Source organism: Peromyscus leucopus, chromosome X (genome assembly GCF_004664715.2).
Source record: "Peromyscus leucopus breed LL Stock chromosome X, UCI_PerLeu_2.1, whole genome shotgun sequence".
Taxonomy (NCBI): domain Eukaryota; kingdom Metazoa; phylum Chordata; class Mammalia; order Rodentia; family Cricetidae; genus Peromyscus; species Peromyscus leucopus.
In genome coordinates this window covers 65,580,788-65,603,682 of record NC_051083.1, presented here as the reverse complement: position 1 = coordinate 65,603,682, position 22,895 = coordinate 65,580,788, and the positions used below count along the sequence as shown (strand labels likewise).

The 22,895-nt window shown below is 39.0% G+C and overlaps 1 protein-coding gene across 1 annotated transcript in view; it reads right to left on the bottom strand.

The window, feature by feature from the left end:
- Nucleotides 1-22,895, bottom strand: part of Atp7a (ATPase copper transporting alpha) — a 117,167-nt gene that overhangs the window by 37,462 nt on the left and 56,810 nt on the right. The window contains 4 exon segments of the mRNA XM_028886391.2: nucleotides 1,626-1,789; nucleotides 3,682-3,861; nucleotides 4,811-5,536; nucleotides 6,040-6,529. Of these exon segments, the coding sequence (XP_028742224.1) occupies nucleotides 1,626-1,789; nucleotides 3,682-3,861; nucleotides 4,811-5,536; nucleotides 6,040-6,529 (1,560 nt within the window).

Here is a 22,895-nt window from a genome sequence, read left to right as displayed (position 1 = left end):
TGTGGGAGGGAACTAGGGGCCCACAACCATGAAGAAAAACAACAGTGTAGCCACTGGACATCACAGAACAAAGAGTTCATTCAGAGCCTCCTTTCCAGAGAACTGTTATCATTTCACCTGTCAGGTGGTTCCTGGAAATAGCCCCTGCAAGAATGTCTGCCCTGACCAGATGACCGGAATGAGTGCAAAAAGCCTCCTTCTTGGGAACATTCCTTAGCGAGGAATGGTTTCCTTATTTAGGGGAAGCATAACCAAGAAGTTATTTCCAATTAACACCCATTGGTAAAGGAAAAATTAGTTTCTTCAAGAGTCTCTGTGTAGCCAAACTCCCTTAAGTGCAGGCCCTATGCCCCACAGTAGATGGCCAACACAAAACAAAGTCAAAAGTGGTTTTGGAGATTAGTTGTCTCATATTGCTTTGTTTAGACTCTCTTTTTAACCTTCCTTATCTTTTTCTAGTATATTATGGCTTCTGATTTTGTGTTTTTATGGGTTTGTCTGTGTGTGTGTATCCACGTGCATGCCTTTCTCATGCTCTTTACTAGTTTCTTTTTTGCTAGTTCATCCATTTTGTCTGATTCTTGTTGGTCTTCTCTATCTGCTTGTCTCTTTTCTACTTGGAAGTTGGGGAGGATCTGGAGGAGATGTGGGGAGGGACAAACCATGATCAGAATATACTGTAGGAAAAGAACTTTATTTTCAATAAAATAAATATACTTTGCTTGTGTTTTACAATTTTTATTTTTATTTAATTCATTAGTTCTTTGAGAATTTCATACAAGTATTTTGATCATATCACCCTCGCCACAACTCTTTCTACATCCACACCCCCTTCTCTATCCAACTTTTTGTGTTCTCTTGTTTTTTTGGTTTTTTTTTTTCAGTTTCTTTTTTTTGAATTATTTGTTTATTTATTTATTATCTATACAGAAGAGGGTGCCAGATCTCATTACAGATGGTTGTAAGCCACCATGTGGTTGCTGGGAATTAAACTCAGGACCTCTGGAAGAGCAGTCGGTGCTCTTAACCTCTGAGCCATCTCTCCAGCCCCTTGTTTATTTTGTTTTTTTTTAAAACCCATCAGGCTCAGTCTTTTCCTTTACACTAGAGTTACTTTGGTACAAAGTTAGTTTACCTTTTTCTTTCATTTCCCTTTCCTTAAGGCAGTGTTTCACTATGTAGTCCAGGCTGACCTCAAACTCCCAGGAATCCTCCTGTCTCTGCCTCCCAATACTGAGATAATGAGTATACACACCCACACCCACTGTTTTCACGCATGTATTTCCATACGGTGTTCGAGGATGGCTTTGCAGAGTCAGTTCTCGCCTTTCACCGTGTAGGTCACAAACACTAACCTCTGCTCATCAGACTTATTGGCAAACACCCTACTGGCTGAGCCATCTTGACAGCTCCCACCCCCATTTTTGGTTTTTAAAAAAGAATGATTCTATTCCATGCCTGAAGATTGCCATTAAATCATAGCCTTCTATCTTCTAGTTTCCTCCATTTTCATTATATGCCCTACTTTCCAAGTTTTTAGTTGGAAAAACCTACACAGTTTTTCTCTGAAAGCTGCTCCAAGTTCCCGACAGAAGTCTATTAATCATACAACAGTTCCTACTTACAACAAGTTCCAAAATGCCATCCCCTTCTTCAGCATCTTCTATCACCGTGGCTCCAAATCCAAGCTCTCGGATAAACTCTGCTATCACTGGGGGTTGGATGACAGCTGGGTTATATCTTACTTCTGCTTTGCCAGCCATCAGGGCCACAAGTACAGAATATATTCCTGGGAAGATTGATAAGAAAAACAATGCAGGTAATAAGTTTTACAAAAAGAATGATGTTATAACTACTTCTCATATTTTTAGTTAACTGCAGAAGTACTAAAGGAAAATTTGCAGAAATTTACTACTCAACTTTCCATACAAGTCTTAAACCCAAACAATTTAAAACTGTTTTTAAAGGTAGCCTTAGTTCCTTAAACTTATTATACAAAGTTTTAATTGTATATGTGTAAAGGGGAGAGCAATATGATATACCTTCACTGAGCTTAAACAATTATCAATAACACTTGGCTCACTTGTTTTTGTTCAAGGAAGGGTCTCACTATGCAGCCCTAACTGGCCTGGAACCTGCTCTGTAGACCAGGCTGGCCTTGAATTAGAACTCACAGAAACCTACCTGCCTCAGTGTCCCAAGTGCTAGGGTTAAAGACATCCACCACTACACCTGTCTCATCCTTTTATTTTGTTTTATCTTTTTTAGAGACAGAATCTTGCTGTTGCTCAGGCTGACATAAAATTCCTAGACACAAGCTATCTTCCTGCCCCAGTCTCCCAGATGGCCAGGAGCACAGGGGCTACAACAACTGGGTCTTGTTTATCTATACTATTACTGATTCTACTCCCAGTCCTCTATCCAGATTATGTGGAAGCAAATCCCAAACACCCTAGTACTTTGTGTACAAATATTTAGATATGAACCTCCAAAATCTCCTTAGAAACAGCATAGATTTAGCTTTCATGAGGCCCTGAGCAGACAATTATAACTGGCATTGACATTGTCTCATGAAAAGATTTCTGTAATGCTTCTCAAATAGGAACTGTCCAAACTTCCTCTGCATTCATTTGCTTGTCAACATTCATTTATTCACTCCCTCCCTCCTTCCCTTCCTTTTCTTTTTTGAAACAGGATCTCACTATGTCGTCCTTGCTGTCCTGGAACTGGCTATGCAGACCAGGCTGATCTCAAATTCACAGAGAGCTGTCTGCCTCTGCCACTCTTTTCCTTTTTAATAAATCAAACAAAGCCTTGACTGCATATCCAGTCAGGAAAAGTGGGGGCTGAAATGAATAATGCACAATGAACCAAAGATGTATGTCTTACATCTCCCAAAAAATAATCTTCTGGTCTTATTATAAAAGATGAAATTATTTCCTCAATTGTCAGGATAATTGCTTGCCACATTAATCCTCACTTCCTTATCCAGCCAGCCCTTGTAAGTAACATCTATCAGGACACCTAGGGTTAGTTAGGGCAGCTGAAGCACCAAACATTAAGACTTTGGTCTCATTAAACATAATAATCACATATCTATATGGTTAACTAAGCTACTATGCTATACTGAAATGTCTATAAATATGAATATAAATTTGAGCTAAAACATCTGAGTGACTGAAGAAAAACTGTGGTGTTGATTTTCGAAGATTCTGTAACATGAAGTAAAAATACACGATACTAAGCAACTTGGACTTCTTACCACAAGGGAGATCAGAGATCAATTTGTTAGAAGAGACAATATAATTCTACATGAATACAGTTTGGCTCTGGTGCTTTATATGTGTAAGATAATATCTAACTCTTATTCATTATCACTTTTAAGAAGAAAGCTTTAACAAAAAATGTAGTTTCTCATAGTCCATTATAGCCATGGTTCAAAATAGTAATGCTAAGTACTTCTTTTAGCTATAAAGTTTTCAGTAAATTTCATTGGCACTAAAACATGACCATAAGATAAATGAAATAACATTAACAAAAACTACCAGAAATTCAGGGTTGTTCTGTGCATTGAGGATTTTCTTTATGAAGTCTTGGGAAGAATTATAAGCATGACCACAAAATACAAATGGGAAAGAATTTGGAAATAAGTACATAAAACAACACTCAAAAGCATCTTACCTTCTTCTCGTCTTAAATTCCTTTCAATGTTTGCTACACAAGAAGCACAAGTCATTCCGGAGACCTGTATGTAACACTTGCTATGAACTGGTGTCATCACACTATCTGGCTCATTAGTTGAGGGCAAAAGTGGTGTTTCCAATGAGGGCTGAGCTATCACTACCAATGGCTCGTTCGTGTCTGTTGGAAAAGGAAAGTTTCTTTTCATTTGTGGTATTAATTATTCTCTGGCTGCCACCTTGTCACATACCACAATTCACATTTCCAGGCCTGCTAACCCATTTCTTTAAGAGCAGTAAAGTCCTAAAAGCCCTCAACAAATACATTGACTTTGAATTTTGTTACTGCCCACCCAGGTCCCAAGAAAATCTGACCCAAGTGAGTATATAAAACTTTAGTTACATCAGACTCTTCTAGCCATTATCTCCAACCCCAACCCCAAGTAGAGAATAATCAGTTAGTGGACAGTTCTTAAGCTTGTATTTAGCTGGCATTATCATGCTGACAACTTGCACAGTGATATTAAAGGATCCTCCTTTATCTGTGGGAGATACTTTTCAGGGGGTGCATGAAACTATCAATAATACTATCCCTATGATGTGTCTGTATACACATATATATGTGATAAAGATTAATTTACAAATGAGGCACAGTAAGGGTTTAACAACTGATAATAAACCAGAAAATTATAACAATACACTGTTATTGAGCCATCTCTCCAAGCTGCTCACATGGTTTTTTTGTACAGTGTATCACATACAGATAGAAACTACCATGTTTGGTTTGCCTTTAAGTTTTTAGGCTCATGATATCCTTAGGCATTTTTATACACACTGGTGACTAATGCCATAGGACTCATTTATAAAAAGTGGAATTTCAGCTTGGTGTGGTGGTGCATGCCCTTAATCCCAGCATTAAGGAGGTAGAGACAGGTGCATCTCTTTGAGTTCAAGGGCAGTTAGGTCGATATAATGAGTTTCACACCAGCAAGGGCTACATAGTAAAACCCTATCTCAAAAAAAGGTAGAATTTCAGTGACTGTGAATAATTTTTTGTTGCTAAAAGCCAAATGAAGAAACAAAATAGGAATACAAAAACATTAGGGATATCAAAGAAAAATGATGATTACCTGGCAAGAGTGCCTCAAATCCCATGTCTTCAATTGCTTCTCGCAAGGTTTGTGGAGAGGTTAGTAGAGGATCATATTCAACAGTCCCGGTACTATTTGCGAGGGAAACATGGATGGATTTTACACCTGGCTTTTTTGATATGACACCCTCTATAGACTGCACACAAGAATTACAAGTCATGCCATTAATGTTGATCACAGTTTCTTGGGTCAGAGGCTGGCTAACTATGTTCAAAGGCATCTTCTGAAGAGATGAGCTGGAGGGAGAGCTGGCGGTACTTTCAACTTCATTTGCAATACTAACTCTGTATTGCCCTGGTGAAACGGCCTCTATTGCTTTTCTCAGCATTTCTGGAGTGACTGAGCTTGCATTGTACTTTACAATGGCTGACCTATTCTCTAAAGAAACGACTATACTGCTTACATACTGGAGTGTAGATAAAGCACTTTCGATATTTGACACACATGATTTACAATGCATGCCCTCTATGATGAATGTGGCTGTTGAATCACTGGGATATGATGGGCTCTTTTGCTGTGATCCTTCTGGGGATCTGACCGTTGTGTTCTTCAGGCGCTCAACATCAATGGCTCCTAATTTGAGGTACTTGGGCTGCTTTTTTATGAAGGCTGGGAAGCCCACAGCTTCAATCTGCTTCTTTATTTCCTCTGCTGTGATCAGATGAGGTTGATAAACAATAGTAGCTTCTTGGTTGTCTAGGGACACTAAGTAATAAACAGAAACATATTTAACTTAGTTATTCCTGGGCCACTTCAGAGTCAATCGCTGTTTCTCTCTCATTCTTCTCAATGCTTTCTCTTAGATACTTTAGTGCTTTTCAGAAAATGGGATTGGCATACACTGGAAACAAGAAAAAGACATGACCACTGCTCCTATGGCTCCACATTTCTGCATCACTCCAATAGAAATACATTGGGGGTAAAGAACACCCCAGGCAGGCTGTTCAGGGAGCTCAACTCCAAATTGCTACTGCAGCTGCCTTTTCTACTAAACTAAAGTTCAAGACTCTCATAACCTTTCATTATAGTCATTAACTTCACTAACATTAATCCTGGGAATACGCTACATCTCCAACTTCCATGAAGCAGAAAGCAATTGCAGGCCCACGGATTCTAAACGCATGCTTGGGAAGAAAGCAAAAAGTTTAAGGATCAAAACACAAAACAGCTTCACAAAACAAGCAAAAAGATGACACCAGATCAATTACCTTTAATTCGCTGAACCCCTTGCAGCTTGCCCACTTTGCCTTCAATGGTGCTAGTGCACGAATGGCAGGTCATCCCTTCCACTTTCATCTTCAGCATGACTTCCCCTGCCTGAGGCACGCTGTGCTCTTCACAAGCTCCTGACTTCTTCTCCTGAGTTCCCACGTCTAAACTGAGGTCTGGGACCAGCTCCACGATCTGACTGGCACTCACTATAGAAGGGATTATGGTTACGACTGCAGTTCTTTGCTGAGGGGAAATCTTAACGCCAGTCACACCCTTGGTCTTGAGCAATGTGCTTTGGATATGATCCCATGGTAGAGCCAGTGGAGCAGTAACAGTCAGAAACACAGTATTGGTTAAAACTGGGAGAGGGTTGGCATTGTGGAGAAGAGCATCAAAGCCCATGTCATCGATAGCTTCTTGGAGGGCCTTTGGAGTCTGAAGTTTAGGATCAAAAATAATAGTTGCACTTTTTTCTTCTAGTGAAACCTTTTGGAAAGAAATTTCAGAAGTTAGTTTAGCTCAATTATTTGACATAGGAATTAAGAATATCATAGGAATCAAGAATGGGCAGTGGTGGCACTGGCCTTTAATCCCAGCACTTGGGAGGCAGAGGCAGGAGGATCTCTGTGAATTCAAGGCCAGCCTGGTCTACAAAATGAGTTTCAATTAAGAATGGGCAGTGGTGGCACTGGTCTTTAATCCCAGCACTCAGGAGGCAGAGGCAGGTGGATCTCTGTGAGTTCAAAGTCAGCCTGGTCTACAAAATGAGTTCCAGGACAGTCAGGGTTTCATAGTGAGACACTGTCTTGAAAAAAAAAAAAACAGGAGGAGGAGAAGAAAAAGAAGAAGGAAGAAGAAGGAGGAAGAAGAAAGAAGATGATCAATGATCAAGAACCAAGCCCTCCTGAGCCATCTCACATTCCAATGCCTAGCTCCAGGACACTTAGTTCACATACTGGCCTTCCCTGATAAATGTAGCTCTCACTTCTCATCAAAGAAGTTTCATTTCTGCAGCAGATCAAGACTATTATGGAACATCCACAACTGGTCAAAATGCAGAGTACCGTGAGGTACACATCTCCGATTGATACATCAGCAACACAAATCCCACACCTAAGGCTCAGGGAATATTGCAGAAGAGAGGGCAGAAAGATTGTAAGAGCCCAAAGACCAGGACATCTGGTAAGAAAAGACAGTGTCTTCTATGCATGACAAGGAAGATGAATCCATAAAACTACAACAATATGGTTGCCTAAAAAGACTCGCACAGTGACAATACCAATTGACATGCCAGTGTCGATGGAAGAAATATCACAAGGTCCCACCTCTACATGCAGAGATATAGCCAACCAATGGTTGCTGAGAGATGGAGAATCAGTCTTCTCCAAGGATGGTGGTCATCCCTAAACATACGAGCAATACTAAATGGACTCATCAGTGTGTGTGTGTGTGTGTGTGTGTGTGTGTGTGTGTGTGTGTGTGTGTGTAAACATGTAGCAATAATAATTAAAGAAGAAAGAGGTCATAAATTTGAGAGGGAGTGGAGAGGGACATGGCAGGAATTGGAGGGGAAGGAAGGGGTACAAATGAGTTAAATATCCATACGCATGTACAAAATTTTCAACAAAATAAATAAAAATAAATTTTACGAGAATATCTATCATGCCATATTCAAGAAGAATGAAATAAATAACAGCACTAGGAACTAGTGGTTTCTCAATTAAGTTTTCACCTTTACTATTCTTGTTGGAAAGAAACACAAACTGTCTTCTCTACCTAAAAGAGCAATGTGTAGGCCTTCGTAACTGTGGTGCCAATCAGATATGCAAAGAATGTACACTGACATAGACTAGAATTTCACCACAGAATAGAGACTACACTTTCCTAACATATCCTTTCATAAATTACTGCAACATGTAATATTATATTGATTTAAAAGATTATATAGGAAATAGGACTACTATAGAAAATAAAAAGTAGGGCTCAGTAGTTAAGAACATCTGCTGTGCAATCATGAGGACCAGAGTTCATATTCCATCACCTAAATCACAATCCAGGCATCCAACACACAACTTTTAGTGTAGCTCAGAGTGGGGCAGAGACAGGAGGATTGTTGGGTTTGCTGGCTTCCAAAGCTGAGAAAAATGTAAAAAGAAACTTGCCTCAAAAGTAAAAGGGAGAATGTTCTTTTGAGTACCCATGAGCCCTCACATCTGTGACTATAAATGAAAAACCTTTTAAATATAAAATATAAGGTAATATAAAGTCTAATCCCTTAAAAATATTAATTAAAGGATGGAGGTATAGCTCAGTGGTAGAGTGGATGCTTTGCATGCACAAGACCCTGGATGTAATGCCCTAGATATAATTCCCAACACACACACACACACACACACACACACACACACACACACACACACACACACACACACGAGGCATTATCTTTCAGGGTTTTTAAAAGTAGGAAAATTCTTTGTAGCAGTAGTAAGTTATAAAATAAATGTAAACAAGGAACAGCTAACATTTATTAAGCACTTATGGGGTCTTATGTCAATAAGTTTGTAATTTACCTTAATAGTAATAGAGTGCCATGAAAAAGTTACACAGGGGGATGGCATGAGATCTGTATCTTAAAGAATCATTGCAAAGTCAGTATAGAAGATGACGGGGCGGGGCGGGGGTGGCGGTGGACGCCTCTAATCCTAGCACTCAGGAGGCAGAGGCAGGCAGATCTCTGTGAGTTTGAGGTCAGCCTGGTCTACAGAATGAGTTCTAGGACAGGCTACACTGAGAAATCTTGTCTTAAAAAAAAAAGATGATGATGATGGGGTGGTAGGAGAGGTATCAATTAGGAGGCTACTCCAATTGCAACAACAGCATAACACAGGCTCTGAATTAAGACACGTGCATGAAGAAAAAGGGAACAGAGTCAGTTCTAAAACATACTTAGCAGAGTGAGACCCAGCAACAAATACAGATGGTAAGATGACTTGTTTTCTAGCTTGGGCCAGTGGGCAGATGGTAGTGATGTTAAATGATTATGAGACAGGAGGGAAACAAGAGGCACTTAGCAGATTAGAATAGAAGGAAGGAGTAAATGATTAGTTTAATGCTACAACTATTCATTTTGAGATAGCAGTACAATAATGTTTAAATGACAGTTAAAAGATAGGAACCATTATTATTAATTCTTAGTACAAAGCTTTGTTCCATACAACAAAATAATGCAAAAATTCAAAGTAATTTAGAGTAGGAAATCTTGTTTTAAATCTTCTGTGATAATTATATAGTTAAATATTTTGTTTACTTTAAAATTATTTCTTTTAGATTTTTAAAAATGTGTATTGGTAGTTTGCCTGCACATATATCTGTGCAAAACATGTGTGTAGTGCTAACAGAAACCAGAAAGGGTCATAGTATCCCTTGAAACTGGAGCTACAGGTAGTTGTTAGCTATCATTTGGGTTCTGGGAATCAAACCCAGATCTTCTGAGAGAGCAGACAGTGCTCTTGACCACTAAAACAGCCCTCTTTTGCTTATTTTAATGACTTCATTTTTTTATTTCTTCCTTTAGCTTTGTAACTGATAACAATGCTTTTGATGAAAATTTGCAATATGATAATGGCATGGAGGTTCCTAAGGCTGAGATAACTCTAGTTAGGTAGCTTTTTCTTAATTATGGAAGAAAGCACTAGCATAAATGATCCAAAACAGAAATGGGAAAATAATTGATATTGGTTTTAGATTATACCATATAATATTTTCCTTGAAAAGGGGAGAAATTAAAAGCCATGCATGGTGATGCACTCTTTTTTTTTTTGGTTTTTGGAGACAGGGTTTCTCTGTGTAGCTTTGTGCCTTTCCTGGAGCTCACTTGGTAGCCCAGGCTGGCCTCGAACTCACAGAGATCCGCCTGGCTCTGCCTCCTGAGTGCTGGGATTAAAGGCGTGCGCCATCAACGCCCGGCTGGTGATGCACTCTTATAATCCCTGCATTCAGGGGATGAGGTGGGAAGATGATGAGTTCAAGGTCAGCCTCAGCTATAGCACAAAATACAGTCCAGCCTGGACCACATAGTTCTCTTTTGAGGAACTGGGGTTCAATTCTCCGTGACTATACTACAGCTAATAGCCATCTATAATTCCAGTTCCAGGGGACCAAACATCATCTTCTGGCCTCCATGGGCACTAAGCATGCACATGGTGCACAGACACACATGTAGGTAAAATACCCATATACACAAAATAAAAATAAATAAAGCTTGGGGCTGGAAAGATGGCTCAGTGAGAGTATCTGCTGCTCTTGCTGAGGACCCTGGTTTAATTCCCAGCACCCACATGATGGCTCACAACCTTATTTGTAACCTCGGTTTCAGGGGATCCAATGCCCTCTAAAGGTACAGACCTACATGCAGGCAAAACACCCATACACATAAAATAAAATAATAAAAATTAAAACAAATACATGGTTTTTCAAATTATAGTTTATAGACATTCACATTTTTAAGAGATACAATATAGTGTTAGCCACTATCAAATGCAGGTCTTTGTGTTATTAAATAGCTCTCTTTTAATCTGACTCACGTGAGGTCCACAACGTTCTGATTAAGGAAACAGATGCAAGTGCGGCTTAGTAGTAATATGTTTGCTTAGTTTGCAAGGACCTAGGCTAATCCTGAGTGTGGCAAAAAAAAAGGCTAAGTAATTTAGGCAGTCTTGCTAAAGGAGAAGAGGGAGAATAGATCACTGGTTGTCAGAGCCTATGTATAAGCCTAAGGCAGGTTTCAGGAGTGTTGGCACTGAGCTGCACAGTGGTGGTGGTGGTGGTGGTGATGGTGTTTAATGAATCTGCACACGCATTTCTGATAGCTGCTACAAGGGGCAGGAACCTTCAGGGGTAAACTGATATATTCACATACCTTCAAACAGTTCTTTACCTCTCTTTTCAGTTAAAACTTTATGATACAAACTGAGCATACCCAGAAGCATTCCTTGTCTTAACTTTTTAAACATGTGCTCCACTACCTTAGGCTAATTATGCCCCAAACTTTGTCTATTGCTTTTCCTTCTTAAATTATGACCTTAAACTCATCATATTCAGGATTGTACTGCTTAACTGAGCATGCTCAACAATGGGCCAGCCCCTGCATGAAAATGTGTAGGCTTCCTGAATAAAAACCCTCACGCTTCCTTGGTAACAGGCAAGCACTGCTTTGGAAATAATTACTCTATCACCTTCCCTACTGTAAGTAATAAATCTTTCTTCACTCCTTTATATTTGGCTGAGCTGATTTTAGCTTTTATACTCACCAAGACGGGAATCTATTCTATTTGGTTACATTCACAAAATGTAAATGTACATTTACAAAATAAATTTTTTTAACATTCACAATCAATAACATTCACAAAAATAAAAATGTCTAGCAAGTATAGAGCTCTAATTTTAATGCAAAAAATAAGAAAAGATTAAAAGAAAAATTCTAACTATTATACACCTAAAAAGGGTCAATGTTGTTAAATGGCAATTTTTTTAGACTGGGTGTATCTATGGCTCATGCTTGCTTCAAGCTCATAATCCTCCCTCCTCAGGTATGTGCCTCCACATCTGGTTCTACATGACATTTTTTTTTAAAATAAGAAATTCAAGTAAGGTTAAAAACTCAGTAACTCAGCTTCTCTACCTACAACTGACGTGCTCCCCATGGCTAATGCCTGTGATATCATCTATAAAATACTTCCATCACTGCTGAAGATTGTTGCACAGCCCTATTGTGTGGCCTACTGCATATTTAAAAGTACTAACTTAAAGGATTCTTTTCTTTTTAACTTTCAATACATCATAGCTGATATGTCTTTTTAAATGTTTTGTTAATTTTTTTCTTATGGGGCAGGGGGTCCACATAGGAGTTTGAGGCCAGCCTGGGCTTGATAAAAACCCTGTGTCAAACAACAATAATAAATAAATAGTATTTCCCCATGTTATTCATTCTGCAGATGAGGAAGACACGTTCTACTTAGTTACTTGTATTTCTGTTTTAAAGCTAGAGGACCATGCTCAGCACAAATCACTTTGGGGTATTATATTAGCACTCAACTTATAAGGAAGAGACTTTAGAGACCTAAAGTTTCAAAGGAAGCAAAATTTCACAGCTCCTTCTTTTCCTCTGAGAAGAAAGTCACACAGTAGCTCAGAATCATCAAGGACAGTTGTGAGTGCCAAAACCTTGGGTAGGAAGCTAAGTTGGCATTTATTTACCTAACAAATATTTACTGAGTGTCTATTCTGAGCCTGGCATTGTACTGGCTGTTAGTGACACAATGGTGAGGAAAAGCAGGCAAGGCTGTGCAGAGCTGGAAATTGCTGGTAGCAGTGTGATTCTCTGCCTGAGCAGCTTTCTTTTCACATGCTCCTCTCATTCCTAAATCACCACCTCCAAATCCCTACACTGTTCCAAAGTTTCTACAGACTTTTTCAGTAGGAATCAATGCTGTCATTTGATTTTTAGAGAAAGTATTTTCCATTATATCCAGAGTCCCTCTGACTGTAATCAGAACAGCCTACAGATCGTGAGCACAGGAAGCAGTGAAGACGGAGGACTATAAACCAGTTAGCAGAAGGCAATAGTGGGAAAGAAGAAAGGGAAGTGAACTAATGGTACTCTGTGATCCCAGCAACAACAGGTGCGGTGGGCAGCAGCCACCTACAGTCTTAGCCCTCAGGAAGTGCTGCCAACAGGAAGATCAGAACTCCAAGGTCATCCTATACTACATGCTGAGCTTGAGACTATACATACCACCACCACCACCACCACCACCACCCCCCCCCCCCCCCCCCCCCCCCCCCCCCCCCCCCCCCCCCCCCCCCCCCCCCCCCCCCCCCCCCCCCCCCCCCCCCCCCCCCCCCCCCCCCCCCCCCCCCCCCCCCCCCCCCCCCCCCACCACCACCACCAACCACCACCACCACCACCACCACCACGGCCATAATGTAGAGAGGTTGCTAATTGTCCACATAATTTATATTAGTGATGGTTATTTTCTGTGTCTCTTGAAATGTTAAACTTTAAATTAAGACATAAAACGATGCATTATAGCTCATATCTATAATTCTAACACTTGAGAGGCTAAAGCAGAAGAATGAGTGCAGGTTTGAGGCTAACCTGAAATACATAATGAGTTCCAGGTCAACTTGGCTACACAGTGAAACTCTATTTTAAAAAGGTATATTTCTTTACATACAATTTCTATGTAAACTGTATAAACTGTGTCTTCTACATACAATTTTTATGTAAACTGTATCTTCTACATACAATTTCTATGTAAACTGTTTAAACTGTATCTTTCATTCTCACACAATATAAAAAGTGAAAACCTTGAAAAAAAAATCATCCCACCGCTTCAGTTTCCTGAGAAGACCAGAGAAAATACTCCTTTTTAGCTCTACTGTTCTATGAAAGTTTAAAATTATGCCAGCAAGATGGCTTAGTGGATAAAGGTGCTTATCACCAAATCTAACAACCTGCATTTGAGTCACAGAACCCACATATGAAAGAGAGAACCAAATCCAGTCTCCACGAATGTGTGTCATACATACACACACACACACACACACACACACACACACACACACACACACACACAACACAAACACACACGCACAAGATGGAAGGAAGGAAGGCAGCCAGGCTGCCTGGCTAGCTGGCTGATTTTAAAAAGCAAAAAATTTAGGCTGGAGAGATGGCTTAGTAGTTAAAAGCACTGACTGCTCTTTCAGAGACCCGGTTCAATTCCCAGCACCCACATGACAGCTAACTATTGTCTATAACTCCAAAATCTTGACACCCTCACACAGACATACACGCAGGCAAACCACCAAAGCAGTCAAAATAAAAATAAATAAATTTTTAAAAAGTTTTAAAACTAGGACTGGAGAGACAGCTGAGCAGTTGAGAGCACTGTCTGCTCTTGCAGGACTCAAGTTCATTTCCCAGTACTCATGTGGTGACTTACAACTATCTATCTGTAACTCCAGTTCCAAGTGATCTGATGCTCTCTTCTGGCTTCAGTGGGCACCAGACATGCATGTGGTGCATATGCACACATAGGCAAATCACCTAACCACATAAAAATAAATAAATGTGTTCTCACAAAATCCCAATGTGGAAACCTAACAAGAAGGGTATAGTTGGACTTTCCTCTGGGCCCAAAGGAGGCCTGTTGTACATGACCTCTTAAAAGGAGAGGGAGAAGCCGGGCAGTGGTGGCGCACGCCTTTAATCCCAGCAGAGCCAGGCGGATCTCTGTGAGTTTGAGGCCAGCCTGGGCTACCAAGTGAGTCCCAGGAAAGGTGCAAAGCTACACAGAGAAACCCTGTCTCGAAAAACCAAAAAAAAAAAAAAAAAAAAAAAAAAAAAAAAAAAGGAGAGGGAGAAGGGTCACATGCCCCCTCTCCCTACTCCTGCCTGAAAGGTGGATTGGCTCCCAGTCAGATCAGCTGTCTGTTCTGTATTCGTGAATGTATTTCCTCAATTTACCTTAATAAATCTCTCTAATACTTCTTATGCAGACTCCTGTGGATTTATTGCTTTACTCCGCCTTATTGAAAAACTAAAATTCTATGTCTGTAATTTGAGCAATGTGTGGATTATAAATATAAACAACTAAAAAGCATGAAATATTTCTAGCGTTCAAATCGAAGTTTAGTTTTATGTCTGTTTTTCCTCTTTACATTTCACATCATCATGTTTTTGAGACAGTGTCTCATGTAGCCCAGGTTGGTTCTTAAACTCACTGTGGAGTAAGGATGACCTTGAACTCCTGATCCTCCTACCTCCACTTCGTTGTGTTGGAGATTAGAGGCTTGAGCCACCAGGCACAGCCTAAACAATTTAGAGAACATATTTCTTGAGATTTTAGTAGAACTGAAAATTCTGACTTTCTAGTGTCTTCCCATTTTAAAAGTCAATTTGGCAAAGGTCCTTGGCTAAATATATTATTACTGGAGACTGATCCTAGGGCCTAATGCATGCTAGACAAGTGATCTACCACTGAGCTACATCCACAGCCCCTTTGGCTGAAGTTTTAGCACACTGAAATTCCCTTTTTCTCCCAGAAACCAACTTACATGTCATCACAATAAATTCAGGTTAGCATGCTGCTTGGTCAGTATGGAATGTTCAGAATGGTTAAAGCCTACTTTCTTAAATTTTCCATGTACTGACTCAGCATAAAAGCAATCAGAGGTTTTGCAGAACTGAAAAGACTCTGACATTTTATAAACAGAGACTGAAGTCAGAAAGCAAAGTGATTTACTAATTATCCTAAATTTCTTCTCTTTTTTTTGTTTTTGTTTTTTTTTTCAAGACAGAGTTTCTCTGTGTAACAGTCCTGGCTGTCCTAGAACTAGCTCTGTAGTTCCCTTTTATACTGCTGCATTTAAATTTTATATGAATAGAAACTCAGAGAGTGCTGAGATTGAAGGCATGCGTCACCACCACCAGCAATTATCCTAAATTTCTAATGTGTCTTATCTACCATTCATAACATAGTTTTGAATCAACTAAAAACTATTTCTAATGCATAGTAAAAATGCCATTTATCAATATAATCTATATTATGACTTGTTGAAAAGCATGTATATTAATAGAGTAATGCTGAATGCTTGTCCTTTAATATATGACACTGAAAACTGAAATATAACAAGATGTCATAAAGCTCTATTAATATTTATCCAGGAGACAGAGCTGTAGTTCTGTGATAGAGCATATATTTAGTATGTGAACGTCCCCAAATTCAGTCCTCAGCTTACACGTATGCATGCACGCACACATTCAAACAGCAAGTATTTATCCTATTAGACCAATCAAAATAAAGGTGACCACTTACAACTATTAAGTCAACTATGAGACTGAGGAAGAATTCTTAGAACTACTACAGTAATCCAAAAGCAGTGTAAATATTCAAATATTTTAAGATGAAAGAGACAGAGATTTTATAGATTTATAAAAAAATATTAACAGTGCTTTTCACAAACTAAGGTACTTGTAAATTGAGTGTTTTGTCAAATCCCATTCTAATAGATTTCAATTGCATCAATAATATACAAAAAATGTATAATTATTCATATAAAATTTAAATGCAGCAGTATAAAAGGGAAATACTGAAATATCCTCTCTGCATTATTTCTCCACTGTTAGGTTTTTATCTTGGATTTGACCTTTCTTTGATCCTTGGAACAGAGTTCAGAAACCTAAGCTTCTCTGAATAACCGACAATGTCTTCATGGATATATGCTTGCTCATTAATATTTATTTTTTTAAGATTTATTTATTTTTATTTTATGTCTTTTGGCCTGCATTGAGTGTGTGCTCTATATGCATGCCTGATGCCCACAGAGAGTTACAGTAGTTACAGATGGTTGTGACCTGCCATATGGGTGCTGGGAACTGAATCCTGGTCCTCTACAAGAACAGCAAGCAAGTACTCTTAAGTCCCTATCCATTAATATTTATAATAAAACACTATTTTATCCTAATGCAGTGTTGGTAAAAGAGCATCAGTTTGAAAGACAATCAGTGCATGTGTTCCCTCTAACGAATCCTTAAGAAAGCTTAAGAGGAGATAGGAATGTGCTCATTGAACCACAGGAATCCTTTAGTGACTGCTAGCACTTAGGAGATCATTTTGTGGTATGTGCATGGTATGTATGTATATGTATTTGTGTGTTCACATTTGTGAGAGCACACATTTGTAGGTATGTGTACTCTTAATGTATGAATGGCAGCGCAGGCATTGCCTTCCTTGATCATTGTTTTATGCCACCTGGCATTTACATGGGTTCGAGGAATCCGAACTCTGGTCCTTGGTTCTCCTGATTGTGCAGCAAACACTTTATCCACTGAGCCATCTCCCCAGACCCCTGGGAGATCACTGTTAAAAGATACTCTATATAAAGAGAGTAAACTACAACACTTATATGTGCTGAAATGTGATTTTATTTGTATGTTAATAAAGTTGCCTGGGGGTCAGAGCTAATAGCAAGCTATTTAGCAGAAGTCTAGCAGTGGTAGCACACGCCCTTAATCCAGATCACATGACAAGCAGAGTCTGTGTGTTCAAGGATACAGCCAGCATGGAGATACACGCCTTTAATCTCAATACCAACCATAGAGACCTGAAGGTCTGTATAGACAGGCAGTGACGAGGAGGTCATGTGGTTGGGTTTACAACCAATGAGAAGGCAGAACAGAAAGTCAATAAAAAGACAGGCACACAGGAAGTAAGTGTTTTTCTGAGAGGAAGGACGACAGCGAGGTGTAAGATGGCGGTCTTGGTCTTAGCTCTTGGCTGCTGCTCTGACCTCTTGGGCTTTTAACTCTTCATTTGGCTCTGTGTTTCTTATTTAATAAAACCATTCAGAATTACATCTACACATATGAGTAAAGGGGAAAGTACTCCAAAAGTTAGCATTGTAAATTTCAGGTTAATAAGACATTAACATTTGCAGTCATTCAGTTCTTGTAGCTAATGAAATTTGATTTTCCATCCCACTTCAAAAGAGCCAAACAATTGCAGAGAAAGATCTTCACATTATCTTCCCATGTTATTTTTCCTTTGAACAGACCACTGGGGTGATTCAATTAAACTTCAGGTTAATTCCTTTAAAGTCTACAGTGATAGCCCTAGCAGGACAAATAAGAATATTACACTCAATAACAATACAATTTCAGACAAAATTCCCAAAATGTATTTAAATGCTAAAGCTAAAAAGGTAAATAATCACATTCCATTTATTTCAGATTTAGAGATTTCCTGACTCACCACTCTCTTTGAGTTAAAGCCCCACTCTCTTCTACCGCTGCATTATTCAATAAAGTAGCCTCACTCATCCTAACATCACAATTTTATTATTTCATTCCAAACACTATCAAGGGTCCCTTGACTTACTCCAAATATTGTTCTTCCCAGATCTGTTTTTAAAATTGACTTCACAGAGGCTGTGGATATAGATCAGTGGTAGAGTGTTTGTCTAGTACGTATTAGGCCCTGCATATCTCCCTTCCGCTCGCTTGCTCTCTTGCTCTCTTGCTCTCTCCCTCCCTCCCTCCCTCCCTCCCCCCCTCTGTCATACACACACACACACACAACATAGTATAACTTCAAAAATTATGGCTCAGAAAATCTAAACTTTAAAATTCTTTGAAAAGTGATCACTATTTATACATTTCCATGTTGAACTACATCCTGACATAAATAATGTTTGAACAAAGGCAATTTTAAAAATGGTGCCTAGAAAGAGACAAATCCTGGGTTTTTTTTTTTGTTGTTGTTGTTTTTTGTTTTGGAGCTTCTGAGACAAATAATTGGAGGAGCCTTATTTAAGGAAAGAATATAAAACTACAAGTAGCAAAATTCTATACAAAAGTAAGTATTCTGAATATAAAGTTACATTTGGGCATTGTGGTACAAGCCTGTAATCCCAACACTCAGGAGGCAGGGGGATCAAAAGTTGAAGGTCAGCCTGGGCTAAACAGTCACACACATATAAACACAAATAAATCACAAGTTACAAACTTCTTTTAAATCTTTTTTTACTGTGTGTGTAAGTGTGTGTGTGTGTGTGTGTGTGTGTGTGTGAGAGAGAGAGAGAGAGAGAGAGAGAGAGAGAGAGAGAGAGAGAGAGAGAGAGAACAACAGAGAGAGGAGAGAGGGCACAAGTTATAAACTTTTCAAAGATAAAGGTGAGGGCATGGTGGCACTAGAAAGGAAGAAGCAGGTGAATCTCTATGACTTGGAGGCCAGCCTATACTGAGAGTTCCAGAATAGCTAAGGCTATATATTGAGACTCCGTCACACATACACACACATAAAGATAAATGTAATAAAACTCCATAACTAATATTTGTATTAATATATCTGAAACATCTCTATAAGTCTCTTTATATATTGTAGTGGTTAATTGATCCACCCATGACCTTTGGTTATATGGAGGTGGTGCTTCTTACTGTTGTATGTGACCTCTTAAAGGGAAAGGAAGAGGGGTCATGAGGTCCCTTTTCTCTGGTTTCTGCCTCCTGGCATGAGTGGACTACCAGGTGGATTTGCTCCAGGTCAGAACAGAGGACAATTTCAGCTGTTTACTCGGTTCTGTATTTGTGAGTGTATTTACTCAATTTATACCCTAATAAATTCCCTAATACTTCTTAAGCAGACTCCGATGGATTTCTCACTTTACTTTGTGCCCCACATTGGGTGCCAAATGTAGCTGGAAGTTTCTCCGGTCCTGCCTTGCCTAGCAGTCTGGATGAATCTTTCCCACCTGTAGTCCCGCAGCCACTTATAAAATAATCACTCGGAGGCTTACATTAATTATAAACTGTATGGCATATGGCTTTAGCTTCTTGCTAGCTAGCTCTTTCATCTTAAATTAAGCCATTTCTATAAATCTGTATGTTGCCACATGGCCGTGGTGTTACCAGTCTGCTGACATCTAGTTGCTCATTTGCAGGTGAGCTCATGTCTCTCCTGACTCCACCCTTCATCTCTATCTCTGCTTGGATTTCCCACCTGGCTGTAAGGTTTCTTGCCACAGGTCAAAAGAACTTATTTATTATCCAATGGGAGCCATACATATTCACAGCATACAGAAAGATATCCCACAGCAATATATACTTTCAATCATAGTTATTTAATGCTAATGATTTTATAAAATCATTTTTGTACAGAAAGATAATTCAGTTTTTCCTACAGACTGAATGTTAGTTTCCTCTGTTTATCTGTTCTACAATGTTGGTGCTAGAATGCTGTATCCCCGAGCAGCAGCACCAGCCCAAAGTATTTGCTCAGCCATAGTTTAGAAAGGTTCTTTCCAGCATTACAACTGAACATTGAGTTTTTATAGATGCTGGCATATTTGAGGAAAGTCCTGAGTTTCATATATAAGCTATAAGATCTCAGGAAGTTTTGTAATTCCCTAAGTGGTGACTAATCTTATATTAGTTACTTCAAGGTGATGCTATCTATTCTTTTACCAGTTTTATATCAGGTCTGACATCTTCATGTTAAGATCTAGAAGGAGACAGCACAATAGATGGTAGGGACATTGTGAGCCATTCCTATACCATAATTCCTAGCAAAAACTTCACTAAACAGATATAACCAAAAGCCAACCATACAAAGCCAAATAAATAGCCTAGCAATCTTTAAGTATATCTCCTATTTGACTCCCCCGCTTAGATTGTCCAAATGCTCATATATACTCCAACCATTCAACACAAAGGGAACAGACCTCTGTTAGTAAGTAGAGGTAAAGTGAAAAGGACTGTTAAAAAGTCTTGCAAACTGTACAAAATATGACAATGAGCACAGTAGAACATATTTGTAATCCTCACTCTTGGGAAAGGAGACTAAGGCAAGCTCAAATCCTACACAATGAGACATTATGTCACTTCTTAGCATTTTGGCTAAGTTCCAACACAAATACACAACAAGTCAGGCAAGTATACAGAGGGTCATGAGTTCAAAGCCAGCTTGAGCTATAGTAAGACTCACTCAATCTCAAAGCAAGCAAACAAAACGCCTATCCACGTGAGAACGTTTGAGACTATTTTCAGAGTCACAGAAGGAAGTTAATGCAGGAGAGCCTCTGAAACTTAAGTTTTATTAACTTCACAATAAATCTCTATCTGAGTCAAGAGGCTTAATAGTAAAATATTTTTTAAGGGAAAGGTCACAATGTATCCTGTTTCATAAAAGCTTTTGATAAGAGGAGAGGCAGAGATGGAAAAGGCTGATGTGTTTCGTTTCAGGTTCAGCAATCAAATTACCTAGTGCCCTGGAAAGTTGCAGCCTTCAGTATCTGTCACTAGGATTTATATAAATCACTGTTGGTAACCCGAAGTGCTTTCTTTCATATTACAGCCCTGCTCTTCTCCCTTTACTATTTAATCAGGATGCAACTGCATTTGTCTAACTTTAAACAGACCTTATTAGAGTGGAAATAGCAGTTTTACATCTGAGTGGGGCACAAGTACACTGCTTTGAGAAATAGGAATGTATTTGAAAATATGAAAATAGAATCTAGCTCAGGGTGTAGAGCTTTTGAGCACACACAAGGCCCTACTTTTAATCCCCAGAACCACAAAAAAAGGCTGCCTGACATGGTGGCCTGTAATTTCAGCACTTCAGAGGGAAAGAGTAAGATCAAGAATCCAAGGACATCCTAAGCAACATTAGTGAGTTTGAGACTCACCTGGTACACTTTAGACCCTGCCTTAAGAAAAAAAGTGGAGGGGACTGAAGAGCTAAGTTAAGAGCACTTGCTGCTCTTTCAGAGGACCCAGGTTCAGTTCCCAGAACCCAGATGCGCAGCTCACAACTGCCTATAACTCCAGTTCCAGGCAATCCAACGTCCTCTTTCACTTTCTTCCAATACCTGCTCACATGTGGTGCACACACATATACTCAGCTCAGGCACATATACATAAAAGAAAATAAATGCATAAATATTTTGTTAAGTGGAATCTAGCCCTATAGTTATATATAGATGTTTTAACAGAAACAAATACTCAATACACTTTACTAGACAGAAGTTGAAGGTTTCAGAAAATACCCAATTGTCAGTAAACAGCAATTAACTAACTTGAAGAAAAATTGGTAAACTAGCATCTGTAGTTAAATGGCTTTACTGCAATTAGCAGAGGTACAACTGTATAATTAGTAATATTTGGCTTGAGTTCTGGCCTCCAGCACCAGCCCTACCTTAACTCAAGTGGAGGTTTAATTGGATTCATTTATGAATAAACCAAATAGAGGTGTCATACATATTACTTATTGAAATAAACTCATTTTAAAGCTTTAAGCCTGAAGGATGAGAAGCTTCCTTGCCGATCATCTTCCCTAATTGACAAACTACAAAGTATTCATCAAATTTTATAAAGCTATGATTCATAAATATCATGTAAATATTTTCTACAAATTTGGCTATTTGGGGAGATAAATATTTATTTAGGAAACTTGTAGCATAGTGATAAATGAGATAATTACCCATCACTTCTCAGCTTTTCCAAGCTGACTCTCTTGCCAAAGAACATTAAAGGCAGCCATACAAATCCTTATTGGTTTGTTGGTAAGAAGTAAAGGAACCAGGCCAAGGTAGAAGATGAAATCTATTTTTGAAACACGTGAAGATGGAAAAATGAAGGCCTAGGTGTTCACATGGATGCCTCTGAGAGAAAACTTCAGGCAACTCAATCACATGACAGAAATTAAGCTTCACTACAGCTGTCGACTTAGCTTTGGCTGAACAGTCAGCAAATACTGAACTGTACCCACAGTTTACTCCATCCTTTATAAGCAAGAGGAGTGGGAAAGAAGTGGAGAAAAGTACCTACAGATTCATATTTGGAAAAGAGGAACCACATGCATATGAACACTCTCACATGACTCTTGAATTAAGGAAATTCAAAAGGAATCATGCCGTGGCACTTAGTAAATGTTTTGTAATAAAAGCAAAGTAAATCAACGTGTTCAAGACTCTGAGAAGAATCATGGACAAGAACATTATATAACCAATAAAGTATAAATCTTGTATTTCTCTGAAAATCCAAAACCATTAGAAATCTCTGGTGACTAAGTAGTTAAAAATTAACATTTAGATAAAGTAGAGTTAGGTGAGTGTCTTATCTAGAGATACATAAAACTTCTAGTTCCAATGTAATATAGATATACTTAAAATATAATGAGCTTCTCATAAAAAGGAAATCTGGTGAATCCTCAGTTTTAAATTAGTTGCTAAATCTGGTGTATATCTGGACAAAGCTCCCTTTAAAATGCTAACATCGGGAAGCTTACCCCTG